Genomic DNA, 24,579 nt, shown 5'->3' on the forward strand with positions numbered 1-24,579 from the left:
TGAACTATACAACTGAATTGAATTGCTTACAACTAGTGTAAGTAAGGGAGGAAGATTTGTGGTTTCAAGGGCAAGATGTAGGGAGTGGATTTTCATCCCAACTTAGAGCCATAGTTTGGGATATGAGCTGGACTAGGTCCATGAATGATTGATTAATACTTAGGGAGACTGAGAACAAGGCAAACAAATAGATAAAATAAGGAAAACAGAGTAGGGGAAACAATTGTCCATGGATAAAACACTGTTCAGGGGAAAAAGGGGGGAAGAGAAAAGATGGGAGAACTTTACAGAGAGAACAAATATTGAAGATCCTTTAAGAGAATTAATCCTTAAGCCAGACCTCCCTTGGTTGAGGTGGCGGCGAGCCTTAACATGCCCCCACAGGTTCCATAATCATTTTAGCTTGGACTTGTTGGGGAATTGCTGAAGCGCTTTTCTGTTGAGATAATATTGATGGATTAATACTTCTTGTTAGTGAGAAGATATCTCAAGTGATGCAATCTTCTGTGGAGAAGATCTCGGTAGTTTGATACTTTGAAGATGCTATTCCGTAGCCTTGGTCTCAACATTTTCATTCTTATCTGAAGTCATTTCATCATGTGTTCCAATAGGTGGTAGCATGGAATCAGAGTGTTGAAGCAGAACCTGTCAAGATGGATCATAACCAAATTTCTAATGTCTTTTGTTTTCTGACCCCTCATACCCTGTGGTTGCTTTCTTGTACTTATACCATTTATTCTAAGGGGAAAATAGCCAATTTTTGGGATAGTCTCTCTACCACTGAGATGAAATGTGGGGTTATTGCTTGCCATCGGGGACTTAAATTATGTCCTCTATTCTAGAGAGAAAATAGGTGATTGTGCTGTTGGTTCTACTTCACATAATCCCTTTGCCGATTTTGTTCACATAATGGTCTGGAAAAAAATTGACCATATTTAGCAATCTCCTCATTCAACCCGTAACTTTGCTCAAGAACAACTTCTTCAAGATGATTTGCAATAGCAATTGAATAGGGAAGAAATGATATTAGTGCCTATTTTGTGGACTATTTCTATACTATTTTCAATTCCTCAAATCTCGTGATTAATGAAAGTTTCCTTAATCTGTTGTATCCTATTATCACTGATGAGGAGAATGAGATTTTGTACTCTATTCTTGATGAAACTGAAATTTTCCATACCATTTCTCTTTTAGGAACCCAATAAAGTCCATGATCCTGATAGCATGAATGACCGGCCTGTTTTACAAAACTTATTGGCCGATTGTGAAGAGGGATGCGATTAGTTTTGCCAAATCTTTCTTTAGAGTGGTTTTCTGCTCAAAGAGTTCAACCACACTAACATTGCATTCATCCCTAAGATTGATAACCAAGGCTGACTCGATAAATTTTGAGGCATAAGGCGACAAGTTTAAGTGAGGTCATTTTCTTATATTTAAATATTAATTAAAAAAAATTATTTTAATATATATATATATATATATTGTTGGTACAGTTTCCGGTACGGTGACGTGTTGCCTTGTGATTCGTTGCCTTCCTTAATCTTCGTTCTCCTCGTAATCTGCAAAATAATAAACGGCTCGTCGGACTATGGGGGTGCCGACCGGACCCCCACTCCGATGCCTAAGTCAGTTCAAACTAATTTTCTGGAAAATATTTGTAATCTCCAAAGCTCAGAGAATCTACTTGGTTTTTTTAAAATACCTGACACAGTTGTCTTATTTATAGACTCACAGTTCGCAGTTATAAAATTACTGGAGTGCTTGGAGCATAATCTAATTAGGAGTCTGAGTCCTAGATCATATAGTCTTTAATCTTATCTTCATAGAATTCAAATTGGGTAGTAGAGTCCAAACTGGACATGACACTCTCTTTAGCTAATGTCATTCTATTAGGTACCTTATCACATATTTGATGGGATAGAAGCCTATTTTGATATATTCTGAATATCCGTCTTTTTGGAGATAACTAATGGTCTTGTACTTAGGTCTGGTCTGGCTGGGCCGGGCCAACTCGATGGGCTCGGCCCCCGATACTACCTTATGCCCACATGTCTTTGGTGCTAATTATTTCTCCAACATATATATATATATATATATATATATATATATATATATATATATATATATATTTAATATGTCAATTAGAGCGCTTTCTTTTATTTAGTAAAATGTATTTTAAAACTTTTTTTTTAATTTTTTTTTTTTTATAACTTATTAGGTATATATAGAATGATTTATCATTTGATTCAAAACACATGAAATAACAAGATTTAAAGAAAAATAAAGATTAGAAATAAGTTATATAATGATTGATTTATAATAAAACAAAGTGCGAAAAAAATTGTTGGACATTGAAGATTCATTGAGGGTGTAATTCTATTTATTATGTACAACGCAAACAACGAGAATTTATGCACTTTGAAGACTTTTTTATATTTTTTTAAACTATCAATTCAAATAAACGTTGGAGAAAAAATTATGCATGTTGAACTAATTTCATGAATGTAAAAATGGAGCTTTTAAAAAGAGTAAATAAGTAAAACTTTCCAAGAATTTATGGATTTTTTTGAGATTTTCAATTTATAATTACTTTTACCATGATTAAGGGCATTAATTGGAAATTAGTTATTAAATTTTTACCATATTAGAGTCTTAAAATTTGTTTATGAAATAACCTTTATTGTACAATTATTAAGTTGCCTTAATTAAAGAGTATTTTATTAACTTTTTACCATATTAGAGCCTTAAATTGTTTTTTTAGCCTTATTTTTTTAATATATATATATATTGTATAATTATTAGTTGGGGCCTCGTTTAATTGGGGGGGCAGTCGCCCAAGGCTCTAGCCGTCCATGTTGATAACCCTTCTAGGGTTTGCCATTTTTGGCCCATTAGCCTAACCAACTTCAACTATAAGATTATTTCTAAAATCTTAGCTAATAGGTTGAAAGCCTTACCTGTACAAAATCATCTCCTCGAACCAATAGCTTTCATTCCTAGCATATCCATCCATGATAACTTTATTATTGCCCATGAGATTTTTCACACTTTGAAATAGAAAAAGGGCAATGGAGTCTTATGCCCATTAAGCTTGACATGAAAAAAGCTTTTAACCTCACTACAAAACAACTTGCATTTAGTGACGTGTTTACTAGTGGCGGAGCCAGGATTTTAATTCAGGGGGTCAAAATATTTTTTTAGGAAAAATGGCACCATTAGTTTATGTAGTTGGTATAAATTACAAATTGCTTACTTTAGTATCAAAATTAATTCAGAAATCCCTGTAGTTGACTTAATTTACAAATCGCTCCCTGGAGTTATTCTGTTAAAAATTTTGGCAGATTTCGTTTGACGCAAAGTCAGCGTCAATAAGATAGCGACACGTGTCGATCAGAATAATAAAAAAATAACATAAATAAACAAAGCTTTAAAAATTATTTTTTTCTAAAAAAAAAAAAAAGGAAAAAGAAGAAGAAGAAGTTGATAAAAGAAATGTAGTGGCTGTCGGTTGCAACAAAGATGCAAGTTTCATGTCCTAACAATCCAAAAAATCTCTAAAATCTAATGCATGAAACAAATCAATTAGGCAACATACATAGTTTTTATTTTATTTTATTTTTTTAAAAAAAATACATAGTTAAGCACAAATTTCAACAACCCAGAGTTAAATAAACAAAATTTGTCCCAAAAAATTAAATACAGAGAAAAAAGTGCCAATCTTGAAAAAGCAAGAACTTGTTAAAGGCATAAAGTTGAAGAACACAAACACACGTATGCATAACAGAAAGACAATAAATATACTACGCAAGAGACAGCTACAAAGTACCCTTCCTACCCTTCCTGCTTCTTTTGTTCTCTCTCTAAACGGTGTCACTTATGTGTCGCTTACTTTTTTGTATTTTAATGCTTCAAAACTTTAGTTAAACGGTTCGTTTTTGCATTGTTTTAGACAGCATAAGACATTAGTTAAACTGCGCGTTTTGTGATTGTCTTCTACCTTCTTCAACTTCATCTGACCTAAAAATAACCTAAACACCTGAAACTCAAACAGGGACGATGATGGAAATAAAATCATATTGACGTGAGTGTAAGTCGTAAATTATCCATGTCCTTCAAGAAAATATTTTTCTCTGATGCGTGGTTGAGGGTGGACAACCATAATATCTGAGAGAATTTTACTAGGAATAAGAAGAATTTTTGAAAAGTGACGGGGCAGTTGCCCCCTCTCGACCTCCCTTCCTCTATCCTTGGTGTTTACAATAATTCACTCTTTTTTTTTTACACGTCATTAATTAGTGAAATTAATGATGTATCAAAAGTGGCACGTCACTAAAAGTTTTATTGACATGTTACTAAATTTTGAGTTAATATAATTTTTTAAAAAATATACTAAAATTTAAATTAGTGGCAACGTGCCAATTAAATTTGTCCAGGGATATTATTTCGAAGTGTCAAATAATTTGAAATTAAATTAAAATTGGTACGTCACTAAAATTGTTTAGAGACATTATTTTGAATTGATGTGCGAATTTTAGTTCTCACTCTACCATTTAGTGACATGCCAAATGTGGCAAGTCACCGACAAGTGAGAGAATTAGCGACCAACACGTTCGTTAGTGACGTGGCAAACTTACCATGTCACCAATTTTTCCTAGGGGAAGAAATGTCCCGCGCAGAATGGTCCTCTTCATTTTCTCTCAAGCTCTCTCACTCTACTCTCTCTCTCTCTCTCTCCACCAGTACTGCGGCTTCTCTCCTCCACGAGCACCGCCGGCCAACCCACGACCACGATCTCTACGGTAACTCTTGTCTTCTCCTTCACGGTCAATGCAGAACAGCTCCTCTCTCTTTCTCTGTGCTAGCATCTCTGGTACTCCCTCTGTCTTTGTTGGATTTGATTGAGCAAGATTTCTGAAATGGGTGTGTCCTCGGTTACAAGGATCGGTGATGGACATAGCTAGAGACTTGATGGGTCAGTTTGTGTGATTTTTATAGTTCTGATTTCAGAGAATAAGGTTCCTAGGCTATGGTGTTCTTTGATTTTTGGAATGCGAAGTTTGCTTTGGTTTGCCTCATATTTATGAATTTTTGTTTCATGTTGTTAAGGAATTTGCTTATCAGAGAATTTAGGGAAGTTCATGTAGATTTTGTATTATGTAAATTTGTGTTGCTCTGTTTTTGTGTATGGATAAATATATGCACTCAAAGTGTTTGCCAAAATGTCAAGACAAGACCTTTTATGGGTTCTGCGCAAAACACACACACACACACTCTTTCTAGAGAGTAAAGCTGGACTTGTTTGGTTTGTGATAGACTTGACAAGACCTTTTACTGTAATTTTACATACCGTCAAAGGATTCTTGAGGTTTCATCATCGTCTCTTGCTGTTTTCATGCTTTCTTGAGGTTTCCTTTGAGATTTATTCATTCAATAGAGTTTTCCAAAATCCTTGTAGAAGCAATTCTGAACCCTAGGCCTGCTTCATAGGTATATTGTAGATCAAGTATCAAGTTTGCACTTCTAAACTTCCAGATACAAAGTAAATTAGTTTTGATGTAATTTATACATGCATTCAATGAGTCATGAGCCCATAATCTCACCCACAGGTCAATCAACTTGTAATAGAAACAGTCCAAATTGTGACATATTTTTCCCCATTTTGGCTCTAATGTTTGAATCGGTAATGGTTGTGGCAGGACCTACTGTTCTCATACTACATTGCTGTGGATAGGTCGGAGGAAATGATCAAAAGAATACTTGGGTCTTCAGCTGCCGGAGGTGTATCAGCCTTGATGGTTGGGTTTTTGTTTTACTTTTGTCTTATTTTCATGCCTTCCATATTTACCATTTTGTGGAGAAATAGTTGCCTTTGGTGAGCTATGATTTATTTGTCTTATGTTTAATTCATTTGCTGCCAAAGGAGTTGAACCTAAGGTTTTGTTACTGCACTGTTTTGTCATCAGGATTACTTTTTGTTTGGGAAGAGAGGTTTAGAAAAACAGTGGGCTAACCACTTTGGCTGCTTTTCCGGTATTGAACTTCCATCTTTTTTTTTTTTTTTTAAACATAAAATCTAAATCTAGTGACCTATTCAATTTTTTGACGCGACACTAAATTTAGTCACGTGCCATACTAATTAGTGACATGCTAACTTTGACACATCACTAAATCCTCAGCAGTGACAAACCGATTAGTGACGGGGAAGACATGTCACTAATCACACGTTACTACAATTTAGTAAAGCGCCAGACCACCTGACACGTCACTAAATCTCAGTCACTAAAACTTGCTTCTTCTTCTTCTTCTCTCTCTCTCTCTCTCTCTCCCTCCCTCCCTCCCTCCCTCCCTCCCTCTGTGGTGCCTTATGGGGTGGCCTTTTTAGCTGAAAATTTTGTCTATGTTGGGCTTCCATCCTAAATTATCAGGGGCGGATGTACGGGGGGTGGGCAGGGGCGCCAGCCCTTGCATCTTATTTTTTTTTAAAAAAATTAAATGTTTATTTTTAAGTCATTTCCATTTCAGCCCCTACAAATTTAAGCCCAATCAACCAGGTTAACCCTTTAAAAAATTAAGTTGACTTTAAATTTAGGTTGATATCTCATAAATTCAAGATAAGTTACCCGACCAAACTTTTTAACCTAATTACAGCCTACAGCTGCTAATCTAAAGCAAATAATTAAACAAACTTACAAACATTTTCTTAATCTTCTTTCTCTAAGCCTTTGCTGCTACTTTTGGGCTGAAAATTGAAAAAAAATCATTCAAGAAACCGTTGGGCTGTGCAAACTATGGTGAGTCTTTCTCTTGTCCGTTTGCTATTTTCTTCTTTTTTAGATGAACAATGTCCGGCTAGACTCTAAGTCTAGTTTATGGTCCTTCCATCCATGGAGGAAGAAAGGTGTAACTGGCAACTGCGAAAGCCGAAAGAAAAGAAATAGATCTAGAGCCTTCTCTCAGTTCTCTGCATAAATGAGATTTGTGTCCATCAGTCAAATGGTCAATGGATCGAGTAAAAGTAAAGAAAATTATAGAGATTCATGTAATTGTGTCTTTTGTAATAAAAAAAAGAACAAAGAAAAAAAAATGGACTCTAGTCACTCCATAATGGAGATTCGTGTCTTGCAATGTTACCATAAGAAAAATTTATAGAGTACTGAAACTATTATTTTCTATGTAACAATTTTTTTATTATTATTTATTTTATATTTATGTGATTTATTGACTATTTTTTTTCTTTTCTTAATATGATTGTTTTCTTATTCAGATAAGAACAATATTAACATCTTTTGAGAATGTTTTCTTCATACTTTGAGATTTTGATAGTCAATAAATTTCAATAAATTTTTGTCACTTTCAGGTACGTTATTTGATATTGTTTTTAATATATTAATTATAACATATTTATCAAGTTTGATAGATATACTTTTTGTGATTTACATATTGTGTTATTATTCTTATTTTGAATTGTGTTCACCATAATTATATTTATAATATAAATAAAGTATATAATGAAAATAAAAAATTATTTTATTATTTGAATTTCGCCCTTACTAGGTTAAATTCCTGGCTCCACCTCTGTATTGTATCATTCTCCATTTTATTCAATGGCTCCCCTTTTGGTAAATTTTTCCTTTCTAGTGGCATGAGACAAGCTACCCTTTCTGTCTGCTCTTGGCTCTGAAATCCTCTCTAGGTTACTCATTCATCAAGAAAATCTCGGTGCTATTCATGGATAAAAGTTTCTAGACACAGTCCTCATATCTCCCTTTTTTTTGTGTGTGTTAGAATATATGAAAAATATATTATATTTTTCGTATATTTCATATTTGATTGATATTTTAATATTCTTTATTTTCGGGTTAATTTTAATCAAATCATGGTCATTTGATTACCATACTTTGTATTTACTCTAAACCCTATAAATATGAATTTTTGTATTGGAGACAAACAAGTCAATGAGCACAATGTAGCCCTTAGGGTTAATTCCTAGTAGTGGACGTAGGTGTCTAACACCAAACTACCCGTAATTTCTCGTGTTCTTGTCTCTCTGTTATTTCCGCATTTATTGTTATATTTTAGATTTCAACATTTTGTTTGGTGGTGATTTAATTACCTTTAGAGAGCCAAAGCTTCTGAAGCTTCTTCCATCCTTTCTTGCATCACAAAGTACTCAAATTAGTTTGGTTAGAAAGAACATTTTGGCAAATCTTATTTTTGCTTGAGCAAGAACTGCAATACTGTTATTATGTCATAATTGAGTAAAGACCTACGTACTCGTGTACCTTTGTAACTTTGTTCATTTTCCTTATTTGAATAGAGGGAAAAAAAAAAAAAAAAAAAGAATAGAGAAGAAAGAAAAAGGAAGTGGGAATAAGAAATGGGGTCCTGACAGTGATGGGGATCCAAATCAACTACCTTTTGTTAGTTTGTAAATGAAGCACGCGACGAGTGGTTGACTGGTTGTTGTGGCCATGCGTCCACTAGCTCCTCGATATGGTCCTGCTCCTCCACCAATCAGGCAATCACCATCTTCCTCTCCGGTAAATTAATAATTACTTCCCGTAACGTAGATCTTGGCACTAATCATACTCATGAATCATGATGGTCTTGTCTGAGACCCCAAATAGAACAAAACGTCTAAAAGTAGTGTGCAGGCTACAACCTGGTACATCAATCAACGGTAATTGTTTCTTCAAATTTACGACAAAAAAAGTCAAAAGAATGGAAATTGGAATAAAAATGTAGCTGCTCTGGCATATGATTATTATTGTAGGAGAAGATATATTGCCGTGCCTCACTTGTCAAAATGGGGACCAGGCGCAAGGTGTAAGCTTTACCTTGCAACGAATCCAGCTTCTGTGCTGTACTTTAAAAGTACAGTACAAGTACTATAATTTGATAAAGGGTTAGGATTGAATCCAGCACTTCATTAAAACAAATGTTACTGTTTTGAAGCAAAGAAAAAATGACGTCGTTATACTCATTTTTTTGTAACAATTCCTGCTGTGAGTCTCTATCCGGCGACCAACCTTCGAAAACCCGGCCACCGGTGAGTTTCCGACTGAGAAGGCGACAGAGAAAGAGAGAACCGGCCACAGAGCTCCTGATCCAGCGACAAAGAGCCGAATCCGGCAACAGAGAGCCGGATTCGGTCACAAATCTCCCGATTCGACGATAGAGAGTCGGATCCGGCCACAGAACTCCTGATCCGGCGACAGAGAATTGGATCCCGCCATAGAGCTTCCGATCCAGTGACAGAGAGCCGGATTTCTCTTTCCGAAAACCCACGCACACCGCGAGTGGGTTTTCGGCCGGACCCGTTCGTGGGTTTTCCGGCCGAATCTTTCTTTCTTGTGGCCGGATCTCTATGTCTTTGTCGCTGGATCACTCTTTCTTTGTCGCTGTCTCTGTCGAGAGCTCACCGGTGGTCGGGATTCGTGGGTTTTCCGGCCGAATCTCTCTTTCTCGTGGCCGGATCTCTCTGTCTTTGTCGCCGGATCACTCTTTCTTTGTTGCTGTCTCTGTCGAGAGCTTACCGGTGGTCAGGATTCGGGGTCTGGTCATCGGATATAGACTTAGAGGAGGAAGTGTTACAAATGAGTATAACGGCGTCAAACGAGATTTTGCAGCGTCATTTTTTCTTTGCTTCAAAACGGCAACGTTTGTTTTAGTGAATGACTGGATCAATCCTAGCCCTTCACCAAATTACAACACCTGTGCTGTACTTCTAAAGTACTGTTGAGACAGATTCCCGGTAGGTGACGTGTAGATCAGTGATTCGTCAGAGTACTCCTTCTTCTCTCTGCAAACAAGAACAAACACTGCGTCGGGGGGATGCCGATAAACCCGCTCCGATGCTTAAGTAAGTGTATTGTTTGAGAGTAACGCGCAGAATAGGGTTATAGAAATTAATCAGCGTACCTCAACCTCCAAAGAGTCTCAGGTATTTATAAAGATTGAGGAACAGTTGAAATTGCTCCCAGTATATGCGGTGATCGGTAGTTGAAGAAGGCGTGGTTTCGGGTGCACAATCTTATATGGGCGACATGTCGTTGATGAAGCTCCAGGCGCACAATCTAGCTTCGTATCGTGCGTCTTGCTCCTTAGATCCCGATTTCTCCGAGATAGGTGTGGGTGTAGGTGTCATTGAGTACCCAATTCGGTTACCCGGGTCGGGTAATCGGGTCGATTGAACCGGTTGGGCCTTAATGCTTTTGATGGGCTCGGATAGATTAATTTCTCTTGATCCATTTTGACTTGGTCGGGTGGACCTGATGGGCCTGGTGTTCGGGTTGGGCCGAACCCCGAGAAGCCAATATTCTCCCTAACGAGTACAGCACAGAAGCCGGATCCCCTTGCAACATATATGTTGTATCATGTATGATTGAATGTAATGGGGCCAAGTTTTCAACATCAGTTTGTCAACAATTGCTGGAAAGTGGAATCGTCATAAGCATTATTGTATGTAATGGGGCCACGTTTTAATTGAAACGTGAAACGCTAGGTATTTTGGTGTTAAAAGTTCCAACTGTATAATTCTGCTGCAATTAAGTTCCTAATCATGCAGTATTCTAGGATAAATATTGGAGCTAATCGAAATGGGTTGATCCGAGAGCTAATACATAAGACGAGTCGATTACTTCTTTTATAAACATAATTAAATAGTAGTGTTTATTTGGTTGATCAGGACATTCCATCCATCTGTTATGTTCTATGATCGATTTGAGCCACAATGAAGCAGTTAGGATTTCTCTTACGCATACTGCATACATGCATATATATGATCTCAATTCTCAATCACCTTAATTAATTATGGGAAAAACTTTCAGAACAGAACAAAAATTGCTTAAATTTGTTAGGACCATGCGTGTGAGAGAAAAATCCGGGGACTTTGGAATCGAATCATCCGTGCATGGCCCATGGGACGTGACTCGTGAGGCCGTTGTCAATCATGGTTCGATGAATGGGCCCCAGGGTGGGATGCCCTTGTAGCTCCGGCTGCTGACAGCTAACAAATGCGTAGGGCTCCTCATCAAGTTTCTTTAAATCAAATGTGAAATGTGATGCTACATGCCTATTTAGGCATCTTCACATTGTACAGTACTGCTTCAATTATTTTTACTAATTAACTAGAAAAGGAACGAGAGCAACTAAGCTATCTCCTCATTCGTGTTTTCTATATATATATATATTTGTTCCCGTACTCCATACTTAACGGGAAAAATCCAGTTTATGGTATTTAATTTGCAGAGAGAAACACAACACAAGGGTGACAGAAATTCTTTGGTTCCTTTTATATATTTTGGTAAAGCGAAAGGAAGAAGGTAATTTATTTATTTAGCACATCTTTTCAGTAATTTGCTGGTTGAATTTGCATCCCGAATCCTCTCCGTTTGAGAAATTCATTTCCATTCACATGCATGTCTTAATGTCTTATCACTTTGCATGAGTGAAGTAATTTACGGTACTAGTCTTTAGGGTGCGTGGTTGCTTGCTTAATTATATATTCCAGTTCAGAGTTTGGATTGCTTTGAAGTTAACGCTTACAGATCGACAGTGTAGGAAGCCTCCAATTTTCATCTTGTCCGCGAGCTGGAATAGAGAAAAAGGGTGCTGCGCGCAATTTGGAATAGAAATCCATTAATTCGAAGGTACTCTACTCTAGTCGATCTGCACGCATGCGCAGTTGGCCGGCATGCATCTTTAATATATATTTTGTCTTTGGTTGAGAAATCATTCTTCCCGCCCCGCCGCTTGGAACTAGTTATTGAATGGGCTGCTTTGCTAGGGGCGAGAGGTTTATGCAATGGAAATCCTGGATCTGTTCATCGTTGCACTGATGCCAGTCCTGAAAACCCTCCTCATTACTGCCGTTGGATTACTGATTGCAATAGATCGTATAGGTCTCTTGGGGCCGGACGCAAGGCATCATTTGAACAATGTAAGTTTTATTTATTTATTTATTTTTTTGACATGTTCATATAAGAGGGGATGAAAGATTTGAATAAGTGACCTTCACTTTATGAAGTCTGATGTCCAACCGATTGAACTACCCCTTAAAATCATAATGTAAGTTTTATGACACGTTCACAACTGCACACACGCACGCATATATATATACACACACGTCCGTATAATTGAGTAATTTCTTTTTTTTTTTTCTTTTTTTTTTTATTTTTTTTTTTTAAAAGTTGTACATTGAAACCGAACAATAAAAACAAGCTAAAAGTAATCTCACTCATAGTTAGGGGTGTGCATGGGGCGGGGCGGGTTTTCGCCTTTTTTGGCCCCGCCCCGCACCTTTGCGGGTTGGAAATTTCCAACCCGCAAACCGCACTTGATAAAGACTAACCGTGCAGGGCGGATCACTGCGGGGTGGGTTCGCGCGGGGCGGGGATTGCGGGTATTCCGGGGCGGGGCCGGCCAGGTATTTTGAGTGGCATTTACATAATTTTGATTTTATTTTGTAAAAAAATAAAAATTCAAAAAAATACTGGTTTTTTAAATAAAAAATTAAATTCATATTTCCATTCAAGAACATTTTCCGTGGAATTAGCCTTTTAAACTAAAAGCCTTATTAATTATAAGATAAAATTCTAAGAAACATGATTTTAATTTTCTCCCATCAACAAAGCATAATTGAATAAATGTAAAGAATAAAAAGTTATAATATTTCACTATTCAATGTAATCAATTTTCTTGTCTTTTCCAGAAGTAATGAAAAGATTATTTCAAATAACAATACAGTAAAAATGTGTACACTTTAACATCTCATGAAATTGAATCATAAAAATTGTATTTCTTACACAATAAAATGAGCTAGTGGACTTTTTTTTTTTTTTTTTTTTTTTTCCTCTTTTGTGCGGTGCGGGGCTGGAATCCGCATTTTTTAAAAGGCTAAACCTGCCCCACCCCGCATAAATTTCTTAAATTAAGATCCTAATTCGCAAAAAAACTTAAAAATCCAGTCCTCTACGGGACTGGATGGGACGGGTGGTGCGAGACAGGGCGAAAATTGCGAGTTTTGTACACAGCTACTCATAGTCATAGTAAAGTGAAAAGTTTTCCTTTGGGAATTAAGTGAAAGTGGGTCCTCTAGACTCTAGTTGTTGGGCTACAACTTTCAACGCTTCTTTCTCATGGCCCATGGGTCCCGCACGCACTGCTGTAATTTGGAATTTTGGACCATGGCCGGCCATCATTCCAGGCGCATTTATCTATAATTATGAATTCTCTGCTTTTTAATCCGCCCCTGATTGACTTTAATTATTAAACCTTTTCTTTTGTGTGGGAGAAAAAAATAGTAAGCAAGTGAAATCGAAGTAAATGAAGTTGTTGATCCCGCAGGATGATTTCAAGGACTTAATATATATATATATATGGTAGGGATGGCACTGAACATGGTGCTGCAAAGCATACCTAAAGATATTAATATTAATTATATATGGAGCGATCGAGAAGTTATTATAGATCGATCTGCATGTACCAAATTTTGCCATATTTTAATTGGTTAAACCTAAACGAAGATCTGTCATTTCTCAATCCTTAGCCATATAAGCAATGAAATTTTGTTTATCTTTAAATTTTTATTATTTCCATTAAAAAGTTAATAATAATAATAATAATAATAACAATTCAAGACTAGGTGTACATTCAAAATTCAAAAGTAGTCCGTGCATGATCAGGCATGCATGTTGAGGGCAAAATCTAGCAAAGATGTAAAAGCTGGACTAGCTAGCCCTTGATTTGAAATTTTGTCCGATCGATCGACTGATCGTAAATTGTACGTTTATATAATTTATGTAACAGATTGTATTTTATGTGTTCACTCCTGCGCTCATGGTTAGCAACTTGTCTGAAACTATAACTTTGGACAGCATGATTACATTGTAAGTCATTTTCTTCCTCCTCCTCGTGGTCATATATATACCTTCGCTTAAAGCTATATATATTTTCCTTGTCTTTCCTTGTATAATGTATTAATTGCTGGCCGGTTAACTCTTTGAGCAAATGCAAATGTGAATTAGGTGGTTCATGCCAGTGAATATCCTTCTCACATTTCTTATTGGCTCAATACTTGCATGGTTACTTATCAAAATCACCAGAACTCCTAAACATCTACATGGCCTTGTAATTGGTTGCTGTTCTGCAGGTACTTTTTTTGGCTCTCCATTGTATAATCTTCTGGTCATGTGCATTAAATATTCCATGTTAATCACAATGCATTAATTAAGGTGATCTCTTGCAATAATTCTTTCAATCCATGTTGTTCAAATGTACGGTCAAAATTTCTTCAAAAAAAAAAAATGTACGGTCAAGATTACGTTATTTAAGCATTAAAATTAAAATAAAAAGAAAATGAAGTGAAAATTAAATGCTCAATTTTCTGTTTAAACTGTTATGGGGTTGACCGCCCCCGGCCATAACATGCTGAAAGTGATTGAACCACTTAAAACAAGCTTTATCAATAATTCAACCACTCATTCAATCATTCACTTCGAGGAGTTGGTCGACCACCCAAAGCCTCATCACATTCATTCACAGGCATGGGGTTAATTGCGACCACTAACTAAAAAGTATTTATTTTTAATGAGAAATTTGTACTAGTCGTTTCATACAATTTTAGTTATTTATTTGAAGAAAAAATGAATGGAGGTTTTAGATTTTAAATCTCTGCAAACTCAGGTATTAAACTGGCCAAATTAAAAACTCAAGTCTAAAATTCAAAATTTAAGAAAGGACATGGGATTTTGAAATATATATTTTCCTAACAAATTAAGGCTTTTGTTGGAATTTTAGTAGATTTAGGATTGGAAATCCTAATGCTTTTTTTTTTTCGGTAGGATTGTGAATCTTAATTTCCTAATTATGATATGTACTTTTTTATTCCTATAAAAAAAATTCATGTTAATAAACTTATATCCGTACACATCGTATTTTAAAGAAACATCATTGTAGTTTTCATAAGGAGAGAGAAGCTTATTGTATTTTTCTTTGTATTTTCATAGGCAATTTTTTCTTTTCTTTTCTTTTTACAATAGAGAAAATTTATAGATTTCATTACTAAATCAAAAAAGAACATCTTGCTCGCCAAGTACAATGTCGCAAATAAATATTAAAAAAAATCTTTCATGCATCCAAATCTATTATAAAGATTGGTGAATTGTCACCTTTGTTAGATTATGTGCCGCTTTATTAGCTTATCTTTTTATATGCCCCATTGTCTATGACCGAAAACTATATATTTATATGCGCCCATGAATTATGTTAAATTCTTACATTTTTATTTTTATTGTTTTTATACTTTTCTTGTATATTTGTTCCAAATTATAAGAGCATTGACTCTTGCTTAATTCGAGCAATATATACTTGTAAATCATACAAAGCATAAAAATTAAGTTGATGCACCTAAGATCATAAGTCTGAACAATATGGCTAATGTTTGATATATATCTTTCCCAAGCCTAAATATAGTTGGATTTGGCTTAGGTGCTGTAAAAAAGTTACAGCATAAGTGTTGTAGTTTTTTCAGTTGTCAAGATCTAACTTTAAGTGTTTTATAAGAAAGATAGAAAATGAAGGTACATGTTGACCATTGAAAAAACTACAACATCTATGCTGTCACAGCCATATCTTTTTATTTTTTAGGTCTCACCGCCATACATACTTTATATTCATTATTAGTTTTTTTTTTTTTTTTTTTTGGGAAAGAAATGCAAAAATTGAAAAGCCATGTAAAACATATCAATAAGAAATTACAAAATTAATGAATGTAAAGATAAAAGTTATATGCGGACATGCTACAATATACATCCCAGAATACATTGGAGCGAGGATGTCCAGTTTGGGAAGCACAAAAATCTTCAGATCGAATTAATATTAATTGTCCTCTATCACAAGTTTCACATTTCAGGACTCAGAGGGTGGGTCAATTGTGAACAGGAAATCTGGGAAACTTGCTTCTGATTATTGTCCCAGCAGTCTGTGACGAAACAAATAGCCCATTTGGAGATTCATCCACCTGCTCGACAAATGGAGAAGCTTACGCTTCACTTTCTATGGCGGTATACGATCTACAATTCTCATATTCTCAACGATTGATCGATGCTTGTACAAATTTCATCCACACACACAAACAAAAGCTTATACGAATTTAAGATGTAACATGCACCCATGTTTCACTTTGAGGAGATGAGGAGTAAGTAGTCTACAGATCGAAAGTAGGTGGTTAATTTATAAAGATAATCATGAATATTGCTAATTAAGTCTTCCATTGCATAGTTACAAGGTAATACTGGACTTTATAAGTAATTATAGAGAATGACTAAATTTTTTAAGGTGATAGTGCAAATGCAATTAGCGTTTTTTCATGGGTACGTAGTTACGTAAATGTTTGCCCAAGTTCTCTACAACATGTATTTTCTAAGTTATGTCAACGAGAGAATTAATCCCGGTTCCAAAACCTATGCAAGAATGGAACTACTTTACCATGTCTTACTGCTATTCAACATGTGGGATTTATATATGTCGAATAGAAAGAAAACAAAAAAAAAAAAACATGTGGGATTAATTTATGTTAATTATTTTCTTATATCTTATTCTGACGCTTGATCAGGTTGGAGCAATTTACATATGGTCTTATGTGTATATGATCATGCGGGTATTTGCAAATAAGACAACTGAAGATATCGATACACATGACTCCACAATGAGCATAACGTTTTCTGGAGAACCCTCGGAAACATTTTCAGGGACTTGCACGGAAGCACTGCTTCCTTCAAGGGACTGTCCTAGCTCTGATGACCATTCTGCATATCAAGTTGATTTGCCTCGCATTAGATCTGTGGGGAAGGTAAAGGCTTTTAAGCTTTACTAATATCTTAAAAAACGTTACTTCTTTCTGACTGTGAAGAATTTTTTCTTTTGAACTCTGTTTTCTTGCTCAAATGCATATCCAGGTATCCTTGTTTTGATTTCCTGAGAGGAAAATCACCAATTGTTCACAATTATCCTACTTAGTAGATGTATATATGCTTGTTTTATCATTTTTTTTTTAAAAAATAACTTCACTTATAACCCTTGATCTTTCATTACTCAAACTTTTAAAAGTGTCAATTTATGGTATTCATCTTTCAATTTTAACCATCCGTTAGAATTTTCTGTTAAATCCTATTAAAATTTCTAAAATATCCCTGTGTTGATTTTTTAAAACAAATTTATAAAAATTTTCAAAGATTCAGACATTATTATTTTTGCAAATTCCGTTAAATTCTCACAAACACTTAAATCTTAGCAATTTTTTTTTCTTGCTTTTTTCCTAACAAAAAAAAAATGGGTATTTTGGAAATTTCAACCGTATTTAACGGAAAATTCTAATAGAGGATTGAAATTGAAAAAAATTGAAAGATAGTTACCTTAAATTGACACTTTTAAAGTTTGTGTACATTTTTTTTTAAAAATGATGAAATATCAGAAAATATAAGTGAATTTCTCCTCTCTTTTTTTTTTTTTTTTCCTTCAACTTGCCCCAATCCCAGTTATGCCTTTTAAGGTATCCACTCATACTTGTGGTCTCTCCATCCCAAATTGGGTGTCATGTTCGAGAAAGCACAAAGCTAGCTTGAAAAGGGCCCAAGCTATGTATTGAAACATCATAATTCTATAGTTCCTTTATAAAACTTACGGAAAATTTTACTTATAATATATGATCTTTCATTATTTTTATAATTAAGTACTTAAACTTTAAAAAGTCTCAATTTAAAATATTCATCTTTGTAAAAATACCTCCTTTTTTTTTAAAAAAAAAAAAAAAAGAAAAAAAAAGAAGAAGAAGAAGAAGAAGAAGAGAATTTAACTAAATTTGCAAAAATACCCAAACTTGAATCTTTGAAAATTTTATAATTTTTTTTTTTTTTTAAAAAAAAAAAAGGGTATTTTGAGAATTTTAATAGGATTTAAATTGAAAAATTGATACCCTAAATTGATATTTTTTAAAATTTGAGTCTTTAATTGTAAAAGTGACGAAAGATCTGAAAATTTTCTTAAAACTTAATCCTTGCCTACAAGAGAAAATGTGACACTAGCTAATTTTTAGGTAGAGGGAGTAACAAAAGAAATATGGTAATAATTTTATTGTTGTTTGATAACCTTTCAATTGTATGACGTTTTTCACTTCTGTCATAGGTGTCAATTCTGAATCAGATTATAGAGCGCACCAAGAAGTTTGCAGGACATATCAATCTGAAGATGGTGTTCGCACCATCTACAATTGGAGTGGTATGCCCGTATTGCTTACTATATTTAATTATTTATCCTGCAACATTGAAATCTTTTGTTTGTTCTGTTCATAATTTTACTAAGATACCTCAAAGAAATACCATTCATTATTAGGGTAATTAAATTACATTTTATCTTATAAACTATTATCACCTAGTCACTTACCTCATATATTTTGTTGTTACTGTGCACAACAATTAATGATGAATAATATGGAATGAAAGAGAGAGAGCAAGAGAAAATCAGAACACAAATTTACGTGGTTCGGCAATATACCTACGTCCATAAGAGTGCGGCTATATTCAATAATGATTTAAGGTTACAGTATAACATATATATTTATAACAAAACCGTAGCTACTATAATGACAGATATGGAAAACTCCAAAAATATCACGTACCATACTTTCGCCAATTGACTACTATACTGGTATTCTCATATTACTCTCTATACCCAATAGAATATGAGCCATTTAATTTGTTCCAACATATTTTAACTCAGTGCAATTCATACTCTAATTTGAAGTTTCAATACGTATTAGCTTGTTATTATTATTTTTAACGATAACGAGTTTTGAACTTTGTTTCTCCGATCCAAACATATTTCAGTCTTTAGTGAGAAAATGAATCATATTTAGGAATAGATTATTGCAAAACCAGATTAATTATTTTACAATGTCGATAACACTGTTGAAGGAATAATAGAGACTCGTGTCAAATCTTCTGCGAAATCAGTGGAAGGATTACGTTTCCACGTGACATTGATCAACTGGCTAAAAGGTTATATATGTTAGCCTATATGGACTGAACTTTGCCTGAAGTCTGAAAATTTCATATAGCACCTATTTGCCATGCATGCCAAGCAGGGGGCATGAAAATGGTGATAACCTGAAGGTGTTTTAAAGATAAAGAGAAGATGACAAGGAGTCAGATACAGATAACTAGAAGATAATAAAAGGTTTTTCAAATAAATATAGTTGTCTTATCTGTTGTTATCCTCCTATCAACCTGGTCTTATGACTCTTATTGTTTGACGTAACTGATATATGTTGAAAATTATATGAGTTTCTTGTGTGCTTTATAAAATTATAAGTATTTATCTTGCTCTTATATTATGTTAGATTTTGAGTACACACATGCTAGTTGGGTCACCTAGTGTAAAGCACTGGCCGTTGCACGCACGCATGCCGCTTTGATGCTTTAGACGCACTTAGCACTTCACACGTACACATTGTCGCACACACGAGCCACGAGCTTATTATTTACGTGTGCATTTTTCTGATGTGTACAATTGCTATTCTAACAGTCATATATTTAAAAATATTTAATTGTTTTTTCAGCCGACATAAACTACCTTTTCTAACTGATTTTTTACAGTCAGAAACTGCTTTTTCAACAGTTAGAAACTGTAAAAAACTTCTTGTGTTATTTATAAAATATATTTTTTCAGCATATTTTATTGTATCTTTTTCTTTTCTGCTGTTACAAAATTTCTTATTCAGAGTAGTGTTCAAAATTTGTAATCCGCACACTACATTTGGTCAGTATTGTATTATGAGGGCAAAATTGGTATATTTCCTATTGCAAAACTTATTGTATAAGTGAGAGACAATATTTGTCTAAGAAACAAATTAATATTCGCTTTACTATCCAAGAGTTCAATAATTTTCCATACAATTTTTATTTTGCTCTCATTAATTTCTGTTGTTTTACTTTTTTTTTTTTTTTTTATTTCCAACAATATAAAAATACACAAGATCATATCCCTCACAACGAAAGACTGGGAGCGAGATCCTTTCTTATTCCTCTTTTGTTGTTTAAAGGTGTACGTAGAAATTTTCTCACCATAATTGTACAGACTGGATGTCATATCTAAGAAATGATATTTTTACATCTTTTATATATTTTTTTTTACATCTCATTTTTAAATTTATTTTTGGATTTATTGAACCCACATTGAGCCTCACAAATTCAATGGTAGATTTAAAGCTTAGTTGTATGTAGATACAAAAGATATCTAGGATGGGGGCCCAATTCACCTGTCTATGTCATGTTAGATTTTCTGTTTACTTGTTGAATTATAGCTTGACATTGAGTTATTGCTTAATGTGCAAACGAGCCATGCATTAATTTGCTTCTTGTTTTCTTCACTAGATTGTTGGGTTCATCATCGGAATAATTTCTCCAATTCAGAAACTAATGATTGGTGATAGCGCTCCTCTACGTGTGATCATTAGTTCTGCATCTCTACTGGGGTATTAATCTGATACTGTCCCCATACAGCTCCTGATTGTTGAGACTTGGTTTGGTTCTTATGTATCATGTTTTGGCCCTGAGATTTCACACTATAATTAGATCCTTAAAATTACGTAGGTGCTTGCCGGCTGTATTTTCATACAACTTATTTTTCATTTTCTTTCTGCCAACTTCCAAGAGATAGTCTATGCACTAGCTTCTTTTATATATACACTCACCTTCTCTATTAGCAGTACAGCGTCGATCTCCTGTCTTTTTCCCCCCTTTGCATAAGATGGCAACAATCTTTCTGACTGTAAAAGTGGTATGTAGCCTACAAACTCTATGTCCAGGAAATATATTAAACATTATTAACATCAACCACAAGGTTTCTGTTCAACATTGTCATCAACCAAGCGTCAATGGCCCTAGAGTATATTTTGAGTTTAGCTATCAGTTCTTCCCTCATCACCCATTTGTTTTTCAAAATCAGGAAAGCCATAAACTAATTTTTAATTGCGGTTTGGTGAGAGCAAACCCTCCTAGTTGTAGTTTATAAAATGTGCATAATATTCTTTTCTATTCTAAATCTGACTTGCAGGGAGGCAACAATTCCATCAATGACTTTGATAGTGGGAGCAAACCTGCTTAAGGGTAGGAAAAACTAATTTGATCTCTTCTCATGCTTACCCTGATTTAGCCTAATTCTATTCTACCTCAAATTGGCAAAAGGAAGTTTCAATTTTCATCTCACTAAGCTTTCTATATGTCCTAATCATTATATCTTCTATCTTTCAGGCTTAAGAAGATCAGAAGTAGGTCTCATACTTATTGTAGGTGTTATAGCAGTTCGGTATATTGTATTGCCGCTTTTGGGGGTTGTTATTGTTAAAGCTGCACACAGTTGGGGCATGGTGGGATCAAATTCATTATACCAATTTATCCTTATGCTTCAGTATGCACTTCCACCTGCAATGAGTGTAGGTATGACTACCTTTTTTGGTTTAAAACATGGATAGCTCATTTCTGCATTATTTGTCTTGTCCTGATCTGCAATTTGCTCTTGTTACGACTAGCATCCTTGTTTATGTTCTCCTTTACATTTGAACTCTAGAAAATTTGGTGCTCACATTCGCGCTTAAGATTATTCTTTTGCACTGCACATAACAACAGTGGTCAGTGACGATAGCGTAATGCCATTAAACTTGCTTCCAGGGATGCATACTGTTTTTCTTTAGTTTCAAATGATAATTAACTTGGACTAGTCACAATTAGAGTTCTTTGAAATTGCTTATATAATTCAGATCGGCCTAATACACATATGATGGAAGACTCCATGTATATACATGCAACACCCTAATAAAATCTAATCCACATTTTCAAATCGTACAAGTTGATCTTTTAATTTGTTATAATTAACCGTTAAATCATAATGGAATTCAGCTCGGGGTTGGTAACTAAAAATAAATCTAGACTCCTAGATAACCGCAACCAAACAGATAACCAAATTAATATAAATGCAGTAAAGAGACATAATACAGATATTTGGTTACGAAGTGGAAACTCTTTGCACCAAAGAGAAAAACCACTCCGAGGCAGCTAAACCTAGGAAAATCAACTAACAAAAGAAATAGCTAATTACAAGAAGTCCATACTCATAACTATTTGCAGTAGTCACGCCTTGAACTTTAATAAGTACCTATACTTGAACACCTCTCTCCCAGACCCGTTTGGAGAGTTTTTCAATTTACTTCCTTAACTAGAGCTTTTCTCTAGTTAGACTTCAACGGTTAAACGGTTACAACACAAATAAAACTCTTAAGAGAAATACATATAAACATTTATGCCTAAATAATCTTCTCTTAGCACATTGAAATTCTTTACAGGAATTCTTCCAGTAACACTGCCTAGAAGCCTCTTTACATAGTCTCTGGAAATCCTAAAACAATCAGAAACGGATTTCTAGGCAGCGGCGTCCAGATAGGACATTGAGCGTCCGAATGAGCAACAACAACTTCATGTTTTGCTGAAGGACATCCGGACGGCTTGACCTAGCCTCCGGATGGTTGCAGGGAAAAGCTTCTCCGTCCGCAGTCTTTACTTTTGCATCTAGACATCCTTGTAAACATGTGCTATGATCTGTGGTTCACGTCCGCTGGGTTGTTCGGACAAGTAGTGAACAGGAGCTGTCTGTTGTTCATGTTCGATGAGCTGTCTAGATAGGTATTGAACACTGACTTTCTATGACTGGCATCCGGACGCTGCTTCTGGTTGTCCAGACGGGTTGCAGGGAAACCGACTATGCTGATTCTCCAAAGTTTTCAGAACATATTATTTCCTTCTCTGGGAGATATATTGCCTTGTTCAGCTTTTTCATTTCTTGATCAAATTGCCTTGTTTAGCCATTTCCTTTCTTGATCAAATATTCTGAATTATATTCTGGAAATACGGTGTCCTTGATAAGGAAACGTCTTTGTCGACAGAATATAGCCAATAAAATAAACTAACACTAACCAACCCTGTCGAAGACCGAAAATTGGTAACACATTCTGTAACTTAGCATACATGAGCTAAAATTGAAATTGTTTCTATGGAAAGCAATTTGGTAGGATCTTCCCAGTGAAAGCGAAAGGCCGATCTTGATCAAATGTGTAGATATGATAATATACTAATTCAAATTCAATGATTTTTCTTTGATTGAATGGGAGTGAAAGAAAGAGAGAGACTTTGACCTTCTATCCTATTCCCATAATCTGATGTTAAGTTGGGTGAACCAAGTATGTGGAGCTTGTTCCAGACGTGGAAGAGGCAAGTTGTTCAAAGAGTATGACCCCGGGAAGAGGATTCTTATGCTTATTCATTAGGGAGAGTACGGTTGGCTTGGTGTCGATGTGAACGCATCCTACATATATGCTTAGATGAGAACACGCAGTGCAAAGACAGTTTGAACACCGTGATGTTGTTTCAGCCATAGGATGAGCGCGTTAATTGTGCGAATATGCGGGATTGGAGCAACAAGGAACTACTTTAGAATACCTTTTTCCTTCTTTCAACAATCTTTCTTGGTTGACAATCTGATCTTTCCTCTCTTTATCAGATCGACTTCTCAGACCGAATATGATCTGTCTTTTAGCATGGAAAATTAATGAAGTTTTTATCCTCTCACCTCTTCCATTTGTCACTGTAAAATTAGGTGTTTTTTCGTTCATTAATCTTCTTATTTGGTTGTCCCTCTGATGAACTTGGCAGGTACCATTACGCAGTTGTTTGGGGCTGGTGAGAGTGAATGTTCTGTTATCATGCTATGGACATATGCTGTGGCTTCATTCTCTCTTACATTCTGGTCAACCTTCTACATGTGGCTGGTGTCATAATTTATATCTTCTACATTTGTTTTAAATAACCTTTTGTGATTCCCTCCTTGGTCACACAAGGCTATATAGCATATATTTATATTGATCAAATTAGACTAAGTATTTTTTTATTTTTTTTTATATATTTAGTTTCTTCTGTTTTTTTTTTGCTGGGCGTTTGACTTGTTTTATATGTATGTATGTATGCATGTATACATTCACATATACAATATGGAAAGTAAGCTTTATATAAAAGAAAAAGCAACATTTAGAAGAATGTAATTGCAATCTCTATGTGGAATTGTATACTTTTGGTAACGATACTGAAAGTAGGGCATTCCAAAATGACCGTATGAACTATGAAGGCAATAACTGTTTTAATGATGAAAATTGCCTCAATAATCAATAGCTATTTTAATAGTTTCAAAGCACTTCTCATTTGGCAGAGGAAACGTCAAGGTCAGTTTGGTAAAAAAAAAAAAAATGTAAAAATTGAGAACTGATTTGGAGAGGGCCAATTTGAAAAAAAATGTTGTATATGTAGAGTCAACTGACGAAAATTTTTTAGGTAAAATTTTAAAAAGTGGTTTTTAAAAATAAAAAATTAGAGTGTTCTCTCAAATGAAAGAAAAATAAAAATAAAAACCCTTAAAAAATTAAAAAGATAATATATTACTATTTACACTATACAATGGCAACCGCATGATGGCACTCAC

The 24,579-nt window shown here is 34.8% G+C and overlaps 1 protein-coding gene and 1 long non-coding RNA gene across 3 annotated transcripts; both read left to right on the forward strand.

Annotated features, from left to right (window-relative positions):
* Nucleotides 1–4,559: 4,559 nt before the first annotated feature.
* On the forward strand, nucleotides 4,560–6,053 carry LOC133852337 (uncharacterized). The gene is made up of 2 exons (XR_009895918.1): nucleotides 4,560–4,870; nucleotides 5,697–6,053. It is a non-coding gene; the product is annotated as an uncharacterized LOC133852337 (long non-coding RNA).
* A 5,076-nt stretch (nucleotides 6,054–11,129) lies between these two features.
* On the forward strand, nucleotides 11,130–24,119 carry LOC133851024 (protein PIN-LIKES 3-like). Of its 2 annotated transcripts, none has more exons than XM_062287313.1 (12): nucleotides 11,130–11,324; nucleotides 11,558–11,651; nucleotides 11,789–11,941; nucleotides 13,810–13,889; nucleotides 14,028–14,152; nucleotides 15,943–16,064; nucleotides 16,616–16,852; nucleotides 18,184–18,276; nucleotides 20,430–20,530; nucleotides 21,112–21,164; nucleotides 21,309–21,494; nucleotides 23,760–24,119. In XM_062287313.1, the coding sequence occupies exons 3-12, from the start codon at nucleotides 11,807–11,809 to the stop codon at nucleotides 23,882–23,884; spliced, it is 1,257 nt and encodes a 418-aa protein (XP_062143297.1). In that variant the 5' UTR covers nucleotides 11,130–11,324; nucleotides 11,558–11,651; nucleotides 11,789–11,806; the 3' UTR covers nucleotides 23,885–24,119. The 2 variants fall into 2 exon arrangements, with proteins under 2 accessions (XP_062143297.1, XP_062143298.1); XM_062287314.1 differs by having other exon boundaries at nucleotides 11,563–11,651.
* Nucleotides 24,120–24,579: the final 460 nt, after the last annotated feature.

Source organism: Alnus glutinosa, chromosome 12 (genome assembly GCF_958979055.1).
Source record: "Alnus glutinosa chromosome 12, dhAlnGlut1.1, whole genome shotgun sequence".
Lineage (NCBI taxonomy): Eukaryota > Viridiplantae > Streptophyta > Magnoliopsida > Fagales > Betulaceae > Alnus > Alnus glutinosa.

Coding starts and splice junctions, on each gene's coding strand:
- LOC133851024 (XM_062287313.1), top strand. CDS start 11,807: ATGGAAATCCTGGATCTGTTCATCGTTGCACTGATGCCAGTCCTGAAA. Junction 18,277..20,429: donor CACCATCTACAATTGGAGTG/GTATGCCCGTAT, acceptor TTTCTTCACTAG/ATTGTTGGGTTCATCATCGG. Junction 21,495..23,759: donor TCCACCTGCAATGAGTGTAG/GTATGACTACCT, acceptor TGAACTTGGCAG/GTACCATTACGCAGTTGTTT.